The following is a 17,278-nucleotide window of genomic DNA, read 5'->3' as shown; positions in this document are numbered from 1 at the left end:
GAAGATCATTGGACTAGGGTAACGATGTCAGTATTGCGATTGACAGTGTGGGAAACCAGTAGTCATGTAAAGAACAGAAAAGCAGCATAACAACCAAGAAAGCAGGAAGACCAGTGATTACAGATGTTCCTTATTGAAATTAGGCTAAGCTTCATTTAATAGTGATTAGACTAATGTTAGTCAAGAAGAGAAGTTAGTGAGGCAGGTTTGGTGTGTTGGCAAACTAGGATCCTGTATGGCGGTTTAAACTGATTCATGAACAAATTCATTTGTGACTTGTAGTATGTTCTGCACTGGAGCTATCCTGTGCTGCTCTTTCTAGATTAAACCAGCTGAGTTCACTAATATATAACCTTCATGAGTGAGATAAAATCAATGTCATTTAATCTGTTTTCAAAAATATTTCAAAATATCAAAAAATAATTAACATATCATGTACAGAGCAAATCGAAATTATTTAAAAAAAAAAAACCCAGAACATTGCATTTGTAATATTACATCTATGTCTTAAATTTGAACTTGATCAAATTTCACTTGCTAAGCAGGCCTTACCTTTGAAAAGAATCTGTTTTCTTCAACTTTCTTGAGGAAAAAAAACAGTTCCAGAGTTTGTTTGTGTGCAATTTGGCAAATAATCAGCTTATGTTTCTAATATTTCTTGATCTGTTTGAAGTGTTGAAATTTGCACATTTGAAATTTTAAATTAATCTACACTTCTCAAAAAAATAAAAAGCAACTCAGTTCTCTGTTATGCAGTTAAATGAAAAAGAAACTTTTCACGGGTCTATGCAGTCCACTAGTACACCCGTACTGCTGCCTTAGGATTTAAGAAGGTAAGTACCAGCTATGTGCTTCTGATCAAATGCATCAGCAAATGTGACCACCTCTATAAAAGTAGAAGTTTGGACAGTTTGTTGGTCTAGCCTGCTCAGGTATTAGCACAATGCCACAAACCTCCCATGAGTGGACCTCCCAGAAAATTCACCCCAAGGTCAGACCGTGCTCTGAGAAATTGCACAAACCAACAAGCTAAATCTCAAATACTACTCAGCTCAACTGTCAGGAGGCGATGATGTGGGCTTGTTTTGTGGCCACAGGCATCTTGCAGTCACTGTGTGCACCATGAACTCCTCTGTAAACCAAAGTATCTGTTCAACAACTAAAGCTTAGCTGAAAATGAGTGACACAAAAGAACAAAGAAGTCAAGCGCACCAGCACTATGTTTAAAAAGAAAAGAATCAAAGTGTAGCAATGGGACAGATTAGATAAGTCCAGACCTTAAACCCAAAATGCTGTGGCAGGAACTTACATGACAGAGCTGTGCATAAATGAATCCAAACAAACCTGAATGAACTTGAAGTAACATTGTAGAGCAAAGGAGATCAAAATTCATCTTCAACCATGTGAGAGAGACTGATAACAGACATGAACCTACAGATGTTTGGATAATGGGGTCTACTTCCATGGATGGCACACAGTCCTGTGAAAACTTTCTTTTTCACAACTACTCCGACTGACATCTACTGAGAAGGAAAAAGGGATGTCTGCAGTGTGCACCGGGGAGGCTGTGGAATGACATTACTCTTTTAGTTATTGAGTGCCATGCCATCAACTGGAAGGAACAAAAGGCTGCAGCACATGAAAAATGAACTTACTTTGTATTTATTATGTATTAGATTTAATTACTTTTTAATTGCAGGTGCCAGAGCGCAATTCTGGGTCGCTAGCTCAAGCACCGGTTAAGAAGCTATCAAGGGACTGCAATGGTCACACTGATTAAATATTTTAGCCTTTTGTGAAATATAAAATCAGCTGTTCTGACAAGGTCAATATAACTAACCAACCAGACAGCAGTCGACACTGTCACTGTGGCCTTCCATCATAGTTGTGGTTGTAAGTAACCAGATCTGACTACAGATACAAATCAAACAAGCGCGATAAGGACGTGACCTTGACCTAGTTTTCACCTAAATTAAATCAGCCTGAGCTTTTATTGGTGTCTTCCTTCAGAGAACATTTGAACATGATATCTTGAAAACTGTGGATCCTAGACTCCCAACAGACAGACAGACAAAGAAAAGGAACCGATTTCATATTCCTCCCTTCAGGGGGAGAATATACAGAAAGCTTTTGATTACACCCCCACTTTGGACCTTTGACTAGTGATCACATTGTAAAGCAGGACAACAAAAAGCTACAAATTTAGAAGACCATCCAAGAAGAATATACATACAAGTAACCCTCACACTAATAATTTTACACAGTCTCTAAATCACATGCAGTTCCTCATTTGGGCAGGCATGATTTAAATCCCCATTAGCCATGTATCTTGGATTGAGTGGATCCACTTCTTTTTCAAGTTCTTATACATATGGAGCAGAACAGCAATAATGCAACATAAAACTTGCTTCACAGTATTTCACACATATTTATTCCTTCTGACAAAAAAAGTGAAAAGGGGAATAATTTACAATCCACAGTGTTTGATTTTCCTTTTTCACCCCCTTTTTTTCCCAGGCGGCAGCTTTTCAGGGCAGAGCAGCAGTAATTCATTGGCTCTGCTCAGTGCATGTGCAAGAAAGTGAGCGCTCCTAGATTAATTGATGAATTTATTTTAGTCAAACTGTCCAGCTTAAGAATAAACACAATGAATCATATCAAATTACATTTACTTGGAGACAGCTGACCTTGACTGATAGTGAGGACTTTTCTCGCCAACTATATTTCTGTCTCGTAACAGTAACACCTCAGTGATGTTTGATTTTAGCATCCACACAGTGTCTGGGGTGTACACTGTCTCCCCCCGACACCTCTTTAGCTGTCTACTTTTCCACTAGATTCCAACAGAATAAATGCCTTCTGCTGTTCAGTGTTATTCACAGTTTATGGCAGTAATAGACATGTTAATTGTTCTAGACTGCCATTAGCATCCAAGCTAAAATTAGCTGCTCCATCATGCCTGGAAAGCATTAAGGCTTAATAGCACTCATTTATAAAGGAAGTTACCATTCACTCACAGGACTAAGACTATTAGTCTAAGAGTGCTAAACAGTCTTTAAAATGTTTACTTTGACAACATGAGGTGCATTATATGCAACCGAAACACATAATTAGGACATTTTGTCTGCTCAGTGAGGCAGTAATGCTAACTAAGTCTTAAAAATGTCTGTGATTTGTTTGTATGAGAGTGTTGCTTTCACATAGAAAGATGGAATAAGCATTAAATTGCCATTGAATTCCATACACTGTGTTTCTGCTATAAAATATCATTTGAGAATTTGGGAAGTTAGTGCAGCCTTATGTCGTCTCAGTTCAAAAATGAACTTGGTCTTGAAACAGGAAAGAAATCCAGGATAATGATTAGCCCTGGCAAAGAGGGTGGGCTTATGTTCAACTCTAGGCATAATTTTTAATCCAATTGATAATCCAACTAATTTGCAACTGCAACCGCTACTTTGTAGCAGAATGCTGCTGTGTATGCATCACAAAAAAATCCCCAAACACAGCTCTACCACAATAACACAACACACACCTTAACATTTGCTTAATATTTCTGTTCTTTGACTATATTTCTAAGGGAAGGAAGTGTATCATGATGGTCTAGACTTGATGACTCACTGTAATAATTCTTTGCTCCACCTAAATGTGTCCAACATGATGACTGGAGCTCACACTCAGCGGTTGCAGAGGTACAATTATTTAGATATTACCCTCGATAACAAACTTCAGTGTGAATTACATGTTGATGCTTGAGCTAAACAGTCCAAAGACAAATACCTTTTTCATTATTCTGAGATGAGGTAATTATTTTACAGAACTGTCCTTGAATCTGAGACTCTTTTTTTTTTTTTTTTGGTTGTGTAGGTTGCTGCTGTACAAATAGCCAATAACGTTGCATTGTTTGGAAATTTAACAACCAGCCCGTAAGTGTTCTTAAAAGATACTAGTATCTTAAAATATACTCAAAAGGAGACAAATTGTGTGGACATTTTTAAAAAAAAGCAGGTCCTTCTGAATTTAATGCGATAGCAGATAATCTGAACCATCTAGCCTGTAGATAATTTGCAATAGTGACTTTAGATTTGGCTTTTGAGAGACTTACATGGATAAACTAATGGAGTCCATCTGTCATTCACTCTGTTGCTTTTACTATGCTCACGGAAAAGCACTTTGGATAACACTTTAACTGTGCTTCTTGTGATACTCTTTTCTCTCTAATCTGTATTGCAATTTGTGTGTGTGTGTGTGTGTGTGTGTGTGTGTGTGTGTGTGTGTGTGTGTGTGTGTGTGTGTGTGTGTGTGTGTGTGTGTGTGTGTGTGTGTGTTCCTGTCTAGCTATCTTTGTGAGGACCGAAATCTGCATTCTGCTATACTTGTGAGAACCAACAGTCACTTGTGAGGACACACAACCCGGTCCTCACATTTTTGAAGGCATTTAAAGGCATTTTTGAGGCTCAAAATGGGGTTTTAGTATCAGGGTTACAATTGGGTTATGGTTAGGGTTAGGCATTCATTTTTAATAGTTAGCGTTAGGGTAAGGAATTAGGGAAACCATTATGTCAATGAGGGTCCTCACTAAGATAGCTGAACGGGGTTGTGTGTGTGTGTGTGTGTGTGTGTGTGTGTGTGTGTGTGTGTGTGTGTGTGTGTTTTACACAAACTCCTGTATAAGAAAAAACGTCTCCTATAATCATAAAATGAGGACAATCTTAAACCATGAACCTTAAGTCAATAACGTCTACAATAGCTGCATTATGAAAATACTTACGTACTAAAGTGCTGGAGAATTGATGCACAGGTTAACTCTGTTCATTCTGTTCACTTTGTTGTTTATTCTTAAAGCACTTGTAATGTCTTTTCCATTAACATGCAAGATAATGACACCCGGCTCCTTGTTAACAGAAGTGATAATAACCACAAATGTGCGCACACTATCACTGGGAGGCCTGTGAAGTCCTGCAGCCTTAAACTCAAAGTGTGTGTTTGTCTCTTGCAACCGCACATGCAAAAATTCTGAACTTTATATTTGGTGTGATGTTTTTTTGCTTGGGTTGTAGAGAAAATGATTCCACCTCTTCTGATTAAATTACTACAAGGATCACCAGCGACAGTGAAAGGCATGTAATACCAAAGAGGAAAATCTGTTCCAGTAACACAAGGTTTAATCAATATAAAAAAGCGTAACGTGAGGAAAACCAACATGTACAGTACAGCTGATAGTCTCAAAATTAAAAGGAGAAAATGTCTTTTTTTGAAGAAATTTAAAAAAAAATCTGAATTAAAGAAATTTGGGATTGAGCCTTTTGGAATTTCCTGGTTTTGCTGTATTATTATTGCAACACAGCCTGAGGGCAGATTGTGATCATGGACACATGGACGTAGCTTCTGGATCTGAAAAATTAAACCAGTACATAGGAGACTAAAAACGTGTATTCCATATGAAGGCCGCAAGATGCTGCAAAAAGACTTTCAGTCCCAAGTCTAGAGAAACACAGCTTTCTGACGTCTCCTCTGTGAACACTTTCCTGCTCAGTTTATGGGCTCAGTCACCTATTTTGGTTATCCTAAATAAATAATTAAGTCTGTTTTGTTATGCTATTTTTCGATTGTGGCTCAAGAGTTGGCAGTTCGTCTTGTAATCGGAAGGTTGCTGGTTCGAGCCCCGGCTCCAACAGTCTCGGTCATTGTGTCCTTGGGCAAGACACTTCACCCGTTGCCTACTGGTGGTGGTCAGAGGGCCCGGTGGCGCCAGTGTCCGGCAGCCTCGCCTCTGTCAGTGCGCCCCAGGGTGGCTGTGGCTACAATGTAGCTTGCCATCACCAGTGTGTGAATGGGTGGATGACTGGATGTGCAAAGCGCTTTGGGGTCCTTAGGGACGAGTAAAGCGCTATACAAATACAGGCCATTTACCATTTTCACTAATGGGAGTTATCTGGCTAATTTATTGTTGATCAAAAGTCCTAATTTCCTTCGGGATTAATAAAGTATTCTGATTCTGATTCTGAATAGCCAATAAATTTACAGTCAGACCCACCGTTCTTCATTACATCCATTTTTTGTAAAGACAGTCCTAAACTCAAGGCCTTAAGACAGGACTATAGTGGATGATGTCACATAGCTACATGCATCTTTTATACTGTCTGTGAGTGTTATATAGTTACAATATAAAATACTACAGACAATAGAAAAAAAATCTAATTGTAATCAATATCTGGTGACCACTAAACCAAACCCAGTTCTGTAGATACATCCAGAAACAGTTTTTGGAGATACTTGACAGATAGAACACTTCATCTTTCCCAGTTTCTGTCTTTATGTATATAGTTCTGGGAATCCATCAGCTGATAGTTTCTAAAACCAATTCTTTTTTTCAGGGCTTTCAGAAGTACGAAAATCCAGTAGCTCAGCCATGATAGTCCATGCCATAAAGCTCCCAGTTTACGGCCTTTGTGCTGTGGTTTGGAACTCTGATTCAGTAGAGTGGTGGCAAATTTTACGCCAATGTCCCTCAGAACTGGGCAAGCCCACTCTGTCAAACACTTCTGCCTCCTTGGATGTGTCATCACTTACAGTTGATCAAAGACTATCTAAGAGGGTAATGAGCTTTTTAGAACAGCTCACAGTTTCTCAAATGTTTGTAAGTAAAACTGTATGGCTACTGTAGGTGCTTGATTTTATACACCTGTGGCAATGTGCTGTGCTTACAATATCATACATTAATTGAAATAAAACTAATCATAATACCAATGTGGAGGAACTCGGAGGCAAAACAACTGGAAAGGTCTCATTAAAATAACAACATAGAACATAACATAAGTGTGATGTGAACTAAAAACTGGGCGGAAAAATGTTTGTCAGATATACATTTGCTATGCTGGTGAAATTGAACGTTAAGAGCTTTTGGGAGAGTATTTATCTTTACTAATGAACATGATGAACGAGTCAACACTTGGAATATCCTTTTAATGCTGTGAGCAGACTTAAGATGCTTTCAATGTTTAAGCCAAAAAGTACATTCCAGGTAAAACCCTTACATGATCTTTTAACTTTGGGAAAACGTGTTGAGTTATGCGTAGGACAACTTTGACTCCTTCTAACAGCATCGGCAATGGTAAGAGTGAAACATCAGTCGAGTCCAGTCAAACTTCCTCTTTCCATTCACTCATGTTACATTTATACCCCAGGTGTTGATTTAAGTAGAATTTATCTGAGGCACTACATGCAGTAACCCCCACTGACTGGCCGATTAAACCAACTGCAAAGCATCAGACTTGGGTGGAACTGTAACTGATTGATGTTGGCTTTCAAGTTTATTTTGACTGTAATATCACTGGGACACGAAAGGAGGTGGCGGTACTAACTGTGATTAAGGATTATATGAATCACTCAGATCTCGAATTCCTCCAGAGGAGGAAAGACTTTTCCACTCCCTCCCTTCCACAGCCACTCATGGGGTACAGTACATTGAAAAGAAAAGGCCTGCAGCTCATATAGACATAAAGCTGCAATGTTGATATTAAAACATCAAACTCAGGACACAAATCTAAAGTTAGTGCAGGGCAATCTCCACACATCATATGCACAATTATTTTAACTTCTCTGCCAATTTAACTTCTATCACTGCATTAGAGAATGCTTCCAAATAACAAGACAAAACAAAAAAGTATGAGGGAGGTTGTAATTGACTTGAAAGGAAAGTTTCGTTTAGTAGTAGAGTAGTTATTGCTGGCCAGATTTTCATACTAAGTCACTGCCAAATATTTTGACACCTATTCCAATGATTTTTGGAATATATCAAAGTGTCTCACATGCAGGAGCCAAATTTTACATTTTGATATTCCATGTATCATATATTCTATGACCCTATTGTACCTTTGTAAATATTGCACCTAACCATCCTTAACTTGGAGGAGAAGCGTCACTGGTGTCATATACTGGTTTTATGTTGTAGAGCAGATACAGAATCTTCATAGCACTCTGACTTTGAGTCTAAATTGTGTACTGAAGGTCAATGCTCCTTCACACCCTGCAGCCCACGACCTGTGTCTTAACACATGAAGAATCACTCCATTTACTTTTTGAGACTGGCAGTTCAGCCACTTTAAGAGAAATCAATGTACTTGAGCCCCGAAGAGCGCAACACTCCGCAGTCACTGCCTTTCTGACCTACAAATGAGTATTCTGCTACCCTCAAAGGCTCATCTCTATTTATATACATGCTTTGCTTTAGGTGTGTGGCAGCGAGTAGCAAATGTGACAAAACCACAAAGAGAAACAGAATGCAATTGTTTAAGGACAGTAGTTTGTGTTTTATAGTACGCTAATGAATTTCATGTGACAAAACATTTGATAATTCTGTTATTGTCGTGACTTCTCGCAAAAATGCAAAAACATGACATGCAAAATGGGCCGGCCTAAAGTGCCATCTTGTTATACACAGATCCACGATATCACATGAGGTAGAGCTCTGTGGTGTTGATGGCAATGAGCTTTTCTGTTCCCAGGGAATCTCTTTCATCTTTCCCAACAAATCAAACAAAAACCCTGTGCCAAGTATAAAACAGCATTATGTTGTTATGCTTACTCTGTGTGTCCCTATAAAGACTTATGAAAATATATGAAAAAAATATGAGCTGTCAGCACAATGAGTGCTCCATTTCATTGTTACTGTTCAACACAGATGTTAAAAATCCAGTACATCTGGCAGTCATCTAGAATTAATAGAACATTACATTATGTATGTAACTAGCATTTGGAGTTTTAATGGGCTTGCTCCCACTTTTACCAAATTTATATCCATGTTAAAAAGATTTTATGCCTTTAACTAAACCGGAATTACTTGAAAGACTAACTCACAGAACGCCTCTTTACTGCCTGTCTTTTTCAGTTTTTAATTTGTTGTAAAAAGGTTATTGTTTTGATGGCTGTTGCTTTTATTATTATTATTATTATTTCTTTTTGCATTTTGAAAAATACAAATATGAAATGTGCTTCACAAATAAAACTGCCATACTGGATAAATGTAATCATTAATTTAATTGAATTGTCGTGCTACATTCTGCTATTATGAACTTAGATGTAACTTCAGATAAACTAAAGGTGCACATAGCAGCATTTCAGACGTATTCTCCACGAAACACCTGAAGATATCACATGACTATTCATGCACACGTTTTCATGTTAAATGCATAAATGCACAGCAGCTGCTCCTCTATAGAGAATGAGCTCAGCAACCCCTGTAACTTTTTATGTTTAATTAACCACTGATGGTGAATGATGATGTTTCTGTTGTCTTCCTGAATCGGTGAAAAAGAAGTGACTGATTTTACTCAGTGAATATGGTTGTCTGCACCAAAGTTCCCAAAGTTATTGCCTACCACTGAGCTTTAGACTGGGTAGGCCTGGGGGTCCTAAAACGGATTAGTATGGATGTTAGATATATACATTTTAAAACATGCCTGAGGTATTTAGTGACACTCTCTTGTCTTTATGTCCTTCAACAGGAATCTGTTATACAGCCTTCCAGGAAAGACTCCTCAGTTTTCCATCTTGAAGTTCCCTCGGGAAGCTGTCCTGCCTTGCAACATCCCCAGCAAAACAATCAAACACAACTCCGCAAACAAAGAAGTACTTTTCCATAGCGCCACAAACCAGTCTCTGTCTCTCATCCTCAGGGCCATCCAGTCAGCTGAGAGGCTTGTGTGCTTTGGTTTGGACTTGTTTGAGAATTATTCAAGTGAATGAGGATTTTTGCTGAAACGGACGTAACTGGCACATATTAAATTAATTACGTTTAATTCAATGCAAATAGCAGAAGACAGCTGATCTTCTAACCAATCTTACCCATCATACTATAGTCCTGAAAAAGGTTTAAGGTCATAGGAAATCCATCTATTGAAAAAACAATGCTCAAAGACATTGGAGCTGCCATTCCATAGTATCACCAGTCTACAATGTGTAAAGTATAAAGGTGTTCACTTCCACACCTCTCCAGTAATTAGTGTCAAACGAATGACAGCGATATGCAGTTCATATTGTAGAGAGATATTTCAGAGACTTGACTGATGAATGTATTGAAACAAATTTAACACACACTAGGGCTTATACATGCATATGATGCTTAGACAGTGAGGTTCTTTAAATTGCAATAAATTCTCTTCCAGTGAACGTAATAAACAGCATTAGTACTTTCTTAGTAGTTTACACCAGGTATGTAATTTGTGCCTGAAAAGTTTTCATCAGGAGCAAATCCCTGCACAAGATTACGAGCTGTAGACACATTACTAAAAGCTGTTGTAAAGCCAGTGGGCAAAAATGGTTTGGGTCAGGGTAACTTTGACAACCTTGAAATCTTGTTTATACTAGAAAACAGTTAACTTTGCACTCACTGCGAGCACAATTGCTGGGACAACAAAATTTGGGAAAGCTGCTCCCTAAAATGTTCCAAATCCGATTTTTCATTTGGCGTCAAACCAAATACTAGCTGCCCAACCAAATGGCTAGTTTGCTTGGTTAATTAAAAAGCAGCCAATATTTTTTAGCTAATCCAGAGGCCTTTTTCTGTTTTATTAAAAAATATTATAAGAATTAATAATAATTAATTGAATGTAATATAGATTTTGCCTCAGGATGCAAACAGTTTATAAATAAAGTTTTTGCTTTGGGGCAGGGGAATGCAACGTTAGCATTAGCAAAGTTAGATGCAAATTGAAATATTCTTAAAACTCAGCTCTCCGTGTGGCTTCGTGTAGCAAAAAGCCATTCTAGTATCAGCCTACCCAACAATCACCCTTTTGCTGACACTGTAAGCAGTGTCTGCTGCATTTGATGAAGCGCATCAACACAACTCAACTTGACACAATAACACAAATAAAATCAGCTCTTCTACAATTTCCATGTTGTAGCATAGTCAACAAAAAGGATCTTAAAGGTAGCTGTTTTAAATATGTCTTCATAGATGACTATGTGCAATGCCATTAATTTCTCCTGCTGATAAAACCAATATAGCTCCTCAGTGTCAGGTGAAAAGAAGCGGTTGTGTAATCCTTATTTTGAAGTATGAATGGTGGCTTAAAGCTGGGACTGGCTGTGTCATGCAAACGCCATATGAGAAAGACAAGTAAGAGAAATGCAAGATTAGAAGAGGGGCAATCAATAGACTAACACAGTCAACGTTAGTGTAAAAGGCATTTTTAATCAGCTGAACCAGATATCCTGTTTGACTACTCAGAAAACCAGTCCAGTGTAGTATTGCTGACAATCTCAGTGTCTACATCAGGTAAATATATTGGAAAATAAGTGAAATATTTTAGCATACATTCATTTAGTTTAAAGCAGAATGAGCAGCAGCACACACTGTAATGGCAGCTGGATGAATGTTTACAACCATTATGCCCTGTTTGACAGTTGCTTTCTATCTCCATTTGTCATTTATCCCATTTTCTCAGTGTGTGCACAACATACTGCAAACTCCTAGTGTTCTAAGTGACAACAGTCCTCTGTCTCTTTATTCTTCACACATTCTCTCACTAATTATTATCACAGTCAAGCAATCTCTCTCATTCTGCATCAGTTTGCTCACACGACAAGACACTTCTGAGTCTAAGGCTGATGTGCTCTTTTTAACAGCCTGCACATGCATGGATGGAGAGCTGAGCAATAAATCTCTTTTTTCATTAGCGTTTTTAATTAATATCGTGAAATTGTTTGGGAAACAAGTAGAGGATTGTTGTGAGCAAGAGCAATAGTATATCCTGGTTTGTGGTTTTTAAGCTGGAACCAATCTAAAGCTGTGAATGACAGATCAACAGCTCAATAATCCTTGAAATAACAAGAATCATGAGCTATAAATAATAGAAAAATAACTGGTTTCAGGTTTTTTGTAGTTAGGCATGATGTTTGTAATAGTGGTGTCTGTGATTATAGCAATGGGGAAAAGATAACAATTTTATACGTAATATTTCTTATCTTGACTTATTTAAATTAGTTTGAATGTGATAGACTTTTGTAGCATAATTAAGGGGTGGGAGGGTAATGGATGGGCTTAGAGTTTACATCTTGTAATTTCTTATTAAACTGGAGATTTGTACAGATTACACACTTATAAAATGTTCTGAGAAATAATTAAGCATCTGGAGAGATACCAACAGTGTTGACTACAATTGTTTTTCTTCCCCAGATAATCTGTCTGCTCTCTCATGTGTTTTAGTGTTTTTGCATTAATTGCGATGCACTCAAATAGTTGAATTTCAACCTTTCAAATCTCGTGCTTTTTTTTTTTTTATTATTTCCTCTCAATTTCTAGAAAATATTTGATACGCAAAATTTTTGTAAGCTAAACTGATCATTTCTACACATGTTACTATCCAGTTTGTAAATAAGCAGAAATGCAATACTGATTTGATAAGAAAAAAAAACTCTTCAGGGATCAAAAAATGTAAATGTCGAATGCTTTAAATAATGTGCCTTTTATCAGAGGAGAAAATGCTTTAATTTATTTAAATGGCATACCAAAAACTTTAATTGACTGACCGTGGAATCTCATCAATAAGTTACTGATGTGGCATTAATATATCTGATTATCACGATCGTTTATTGGAGTAGCATTACACTGCATTTTGACTATATGCAAAACAAGTTTTAGTGGTGATGTAATTGTTTAAGAGTAAACACAGAAAACCCATTCTGCCTGTAGCTAGCTTAGCTATAGATTATGGACTGGCTGCTTGTGGTAAACAGACTGGACCAACAGCTGTAACTGTAACATCTGTTGAATTTTGTTAAATCCAACTTTTGAAAACTGATTGTTGTTACTAAGATTTTTATTTTTTAACTAGCTTGCTGTTTTAGCTAGTTAACAGATATGATAATACATATGTCATGTAATTAATCAGAAATTCAGTCATTACAAATGGCTAAAGGTTTTAAACTATCATGCATGCTGTGCATTACATACAAACCAGGCACATCAGTGGACTACCAATACAATAAGCATGTTATGCCTGCTCCGGTTCAGGTCTTTATTTTGAATATTTAAAAGACGTATCTTCCCTTTTTTTTTAAAGAGTTTCGTTGTTGTTTGATTAGTCTTTGTACACTTTGTAAAGTAAATGTATTGTCTGTTGTGTATTGTCCATGCGTGAGACATACTGATCCTGTCACTGTGTCACAGACTTAACATACAGTAAGCAGACTACCGTCCTAGATGGACAGAAAGTAGGTCTCACCTTAAAAGCTATTCAAACATTGTCACTGAGCTCTATGCATGACCGACACAAATATTATTGAGTGATACTACACATTATTTAATTACACTGTAAATTACCTAATTATCTACCGCATACATTTAATCCAATTTTGACAAACTAAAAGGTCAGTTTGATTCCATTTGGTCTGATGGGTTACAGTATGGTCAGTCTGCTTCACAGCATATGTTTTCATCTTTTTTAGTTTTGGTTTATACAGTAATTGCATGAGCCATGCAGAGTGTCATCATTACTTCACAATTTTGTACATGGATTATTGTTTTTGGCAGTTGCTATTGTCTGTTAATACATTGTACATAAACAACCAGAGGTTCACCAACTTTTTTTTAAATGAAAAGGTTACAGGCATGACAAGATAATAAGGGTACGAGGATAAAATATCACGTAAACATGATTATTGCAGTACAAATTGCATAATTGCACAAACACAGATTCACCCTACCTCTTAAGAGGTCTCAACCCACAGGTTTAAAAATACTTGACCTGGCTGAACTGTGAGCTGTCTACTGTGTACAGTATTTATTTGAAATTTTGGACAGTTAGGCTAAACTGATATGCAATGTGAAATATATATTTTTAATAAAATTAGACAATACTGGAAACTGCTGTATTGTGGAATTTGCACAAAATCTGAATGTTCTGTTTTCTAATTCTCAACATTTGCATTCTGCAATTATTAATCACACTGTGTTGTTATTGTTTTTCTTAATTGTATATTTAGAATGACCTGGTTTCTTATGCATGACATATTAACACTAACCCGCTTATGCAGGTTGTTGGCATGAATTTTTTGTCCTCTTCACTATGTAAAGTCTTGTTGAATTTTCAATGCAATAAAAACAGTTTTAAACTTCTGCCTTCATTTCTGCAACTGTAAACTTACATGTGCCATTATGTTTTCAACATCTGGAATAATGTTAGAGTAGTAGCTAAGTTAGTCACTTTAATTCCAAATTAGGGTGACAATAGGGATAAGGTTAGGTTATCTCTGTTCATGAAATTGTCACCTATAAAAAATACTCACACCGGAAAACTTATGAAAGTAGAACTGCAATTCTGAAATACATGTAGGAATATGTGCTTGTTTAGAATATGGCTAAATGGTTAAAACACAACCAAAAATGTAGCTCTATTATTAAGAGTGATTATTAAGATGAAAGCAAACTAAATTAGGGAAAGTAATATGGTTGGATAAGGAATAAACTGAATAAATGAAAAGAAACACTTGAAGGTCAATACACTTTTTTGTCAACTATTATTTGCCTGCAAAATGAGTGTGACAATAAAGCTGTCAGTTCAACAATCAATCTGTATTCCTAGCCTGACCTATGGCCACAAGCTATAGGTAATGAAGAGGAGAAATGAGCTTCCTGAGAGGAGCTCCAAGACATAGTGAGGAGTTTAATCATTCAGAAAGGGTTCAGAGTAGAGTTGCTATTCCTCCGCATTGCAAGAAGTCAGTTGAGTTGGTCATTATGCCTCCTTGACACCTAATATGTGTGTTTGGGGCATGTCCAACTGGCAGCAGGCCCTGGGGCAAACACAGGATATGTTAAAGAGAGATTATGTCTCTCAGCAATGCTTTGGTATACTCTCTGAAGAGCTGGAGGGTGGAGGTATTACTGGAGAGTGGGCAAAAACAGATTTTAACATTTCGGGTGCCTGCTCACATCCACCCAGCTCAGTGTCACCTGTGAAACAGAGTTTTAACTTTTTTATGTGCATAGGGTACACTGATATGAATTCCCAACTTTACCAACACAACACTTGCTTTCAAGGTTCCCCTTGCTTCTGATAGGTTCAGGTTAGGAGAAGCTGGGTTATGGGTGTTGTTATTATTATTAATGTGCATGGATTTCTTAAGCTTTTATTGTTATATTGGTATTTGGCTTTCCACTGTCAGAGCTCTCAGAACTCAGAAGCCTGAGAGATGAAACTTGTTTACAAACTTAAATAAGTCCATGTACTTTCTTTGTTCAAGCTATTAAGGCAACGGAATCTGGATGACAGCACCTACACAGACATGCTTTCCATCCTTAGCTTTACTCCATGTTGAGCTATATGGAGTTGACCTACAGCTCATTTATTTCAGCATGATGCTCCAATGCTGTAAACAGCTTGTGCTGTAAGGGAGTTTTTAGTCTTCAAGCAGCCACAAATGTTGGGTGTGGTTGAGGTCAGACAACTTTTGGGTGAACGTCCATGACAGTCAGCAGTTCTTCTGCTTCGTGTAAGAGAGAGCTCTAATGTGTACTTGGCTGATTATCATGCTGCAGTGCAGATCTTTCAACACAAAGATGAAAAGGTGTAGCGTGTTCCTGTCAAGAGCATGCTAAAGCAACAGGAGTTGTTACAACACCAGGAAGAAATGCTGGCCAATCAAAAGCTCACAAACAATAACACACAGCACATTCTGATGTCAAAAAATTTGATAAAGATGCCCACCTTACAAGACAAAACCTCTGTTTTCCTTTTCTGCAAATCTTCACCCTAACAGGGCTTTTCTGAAGGCTCAGTTTGTCCATCTCCTTAAAGACAAAAGGCCAAAATGCATAGAAAAAGCTACGTTATGTCCCAAGATACACATGTAAGTGTGGACGTAGCCTAAGCCAGATGCCCAAACAATCTCATCTGGTTCCTTTTGATGTGGAGGAGCCGCATTACTGAATGAACAAAATTATCGAGCTCCTCATCCTATCTAAATGCACAAACTACCCTTTTGTTTCCCATAAATCTCTGCTTCAAATAGAAATCAGTACATGGACATCAATGCTTTTTTAGCCATTGTACATACACAATATTTATTACCAATTTGTCTTTATCAATATCATGTTAAATGCCAGCACTCTTTCAAGTAATTTTGTCACATCTACTGAATCATCCCACATCATGCCTCAGCAGTATTTTCTGAAATATTGTATAAAATATTGTATAAAAGCGCTGCTTCTGTCTGTGTGCTCCCATCTCCTCTTTTATCACATTAAATCTGTCTTTTGCAGGCTGCTTCCTCTTTAAATGCTCATTATATTATTCACCATACCTGTTTTGAGCTAGCTTTGACTCAAACGTCCTTTGGGTGGATCATGCTCCAAACAGAAAGAAAGACCATCGAGCGCGCGCAGCATCCCGACGACAACGCGTGTTCGCGCGCTGCGAGAGAAGGGAGGGAGAGGAGGAGAAAGAGTGAGAGAGGAGATTGGGGGGGACAGAGATAGGGTAGTAAAAATGATGGCGACCGATTCAGTGGAGATAAGAAACCAAACGAGCCCCTGTCCCATCCCTGACAACAGTCTCAGCACTCTGTCCATCAAAATAACGCGGAAAAACCAGGACAGACACTGGAAGTTGCGGTTTATTTATCTGCAGTGCTGTGAGTACCGACACACACCACGACGTTTAGAGTCAAACACCGAACACAGGCTACACAAGTCCGCTCAGAAAATCATGGAAAATGTGCCGCATCCCTGTTTTAGGCGACGTTTGGTTTGTCGCAGCCGAATAAATTTATCATATAAACACATTTGAAGAGCCGAGCCTCCATTCATGTTACAGAGGGGGTGGAGGAGGCGGATAAACGCCCCGAAGGACAGGCACGGGGAGGACGCTGTTTCCACTAGAAAAATTAAAAAAATAATTCCTGTTCATAAGGCAGTAAACATACATACCTAGCTTTGCAAAACCTTGTGTTTTACAACGCTTTACATTTCACTTCGGCATGCATTTAACAAAGGAAATATATGTTTATATATATATTTACTTACTACTTCAAATTAAATTTGAAGTACTAAGTAGCAAGTTATGTGAGAGAAGTTTCATGGAAATATATGCTATAGAGTCATATTTCTACGCAAGAAAAATGAAGCCACACTCCACACTACAGTGTCTGACAGGATATTTAATATTCCCAACCAGTAAAATTTTGCACTGCAGTGAAAGTTTAGTGTTGGTCTACAGGCTGTCACCACTTCCTATCAGTGAAGCAGCAGTGTTGAGTATGTGGGTTGTGACCATTA

The 17,278-nt window shown here is 37.8% G+C and overlaps 2 protein-coding genes across 3 annotated transcripts in view; both read left to right on the top strand.

Moving 5' to 3' along the window:
- The window catches only part of naaladl2 (N-acetylated alpha-linked acidic dipeptidase like 2), a 471,898-nt gene extending 457,779 nt beyond the window's left edge, over positions 1-14,119 (top strand). The window contains exon 18 of the mRNA XM_076880772.1: positions 9,504-14,119. Coding sequence (XP_076736887.1) covers positions 9,504-9,744 — 241 coding nt within the window. The 3' untranslated portion in view covers positions 9,745-14,119. The remainder of the gene's footprint in view (positions 1-9,503) is intronic.
- A 2,260-nt stretch (positions 14,120-16,379) lies between these two features.
- si:ch211-51h4.2 (uncharacterized) overlaps positions 16,380-17,278 on the top strand; it is an 86,564-nt gene continuing 85,665 nt past the window's right edge. Inside the window, exon 1 of one of the 2 annotated variants that reach the window (XM_004552935.2) lies at positions 16,380-16,635. In XM_004552935.2, the coding sequence (XP_004552992.1) occupies positions 16,491-16,635 (145 nt within the window). In that variant the 5' untranslated portion in view covers positions 16,380-16,490. The remainder of the gene's footprint in view (positions 16,636-17,278) is intronic. The other variant, XM_004552936.2, reaches the window with a different exon arrangement.

The sequence above is a fragment of the Maylandia zebra genome, linkage group LG23 (assembly GCF_041146795.1).
Source record: "Maylandia zebra isolate NMK-2024a linkage group LG23, Mzebra_GT3a, whole genome shotgun sequence".
Lineage (NCBI taxonomy): Eukaryota > Metazoa > Chordata > Actinopteri > Cichliformes > Cichlidae > Maylandia > Maylandia zebra.
This window is presented reverse-complemented; position numbering and strand designations above follow the sequence as displayed.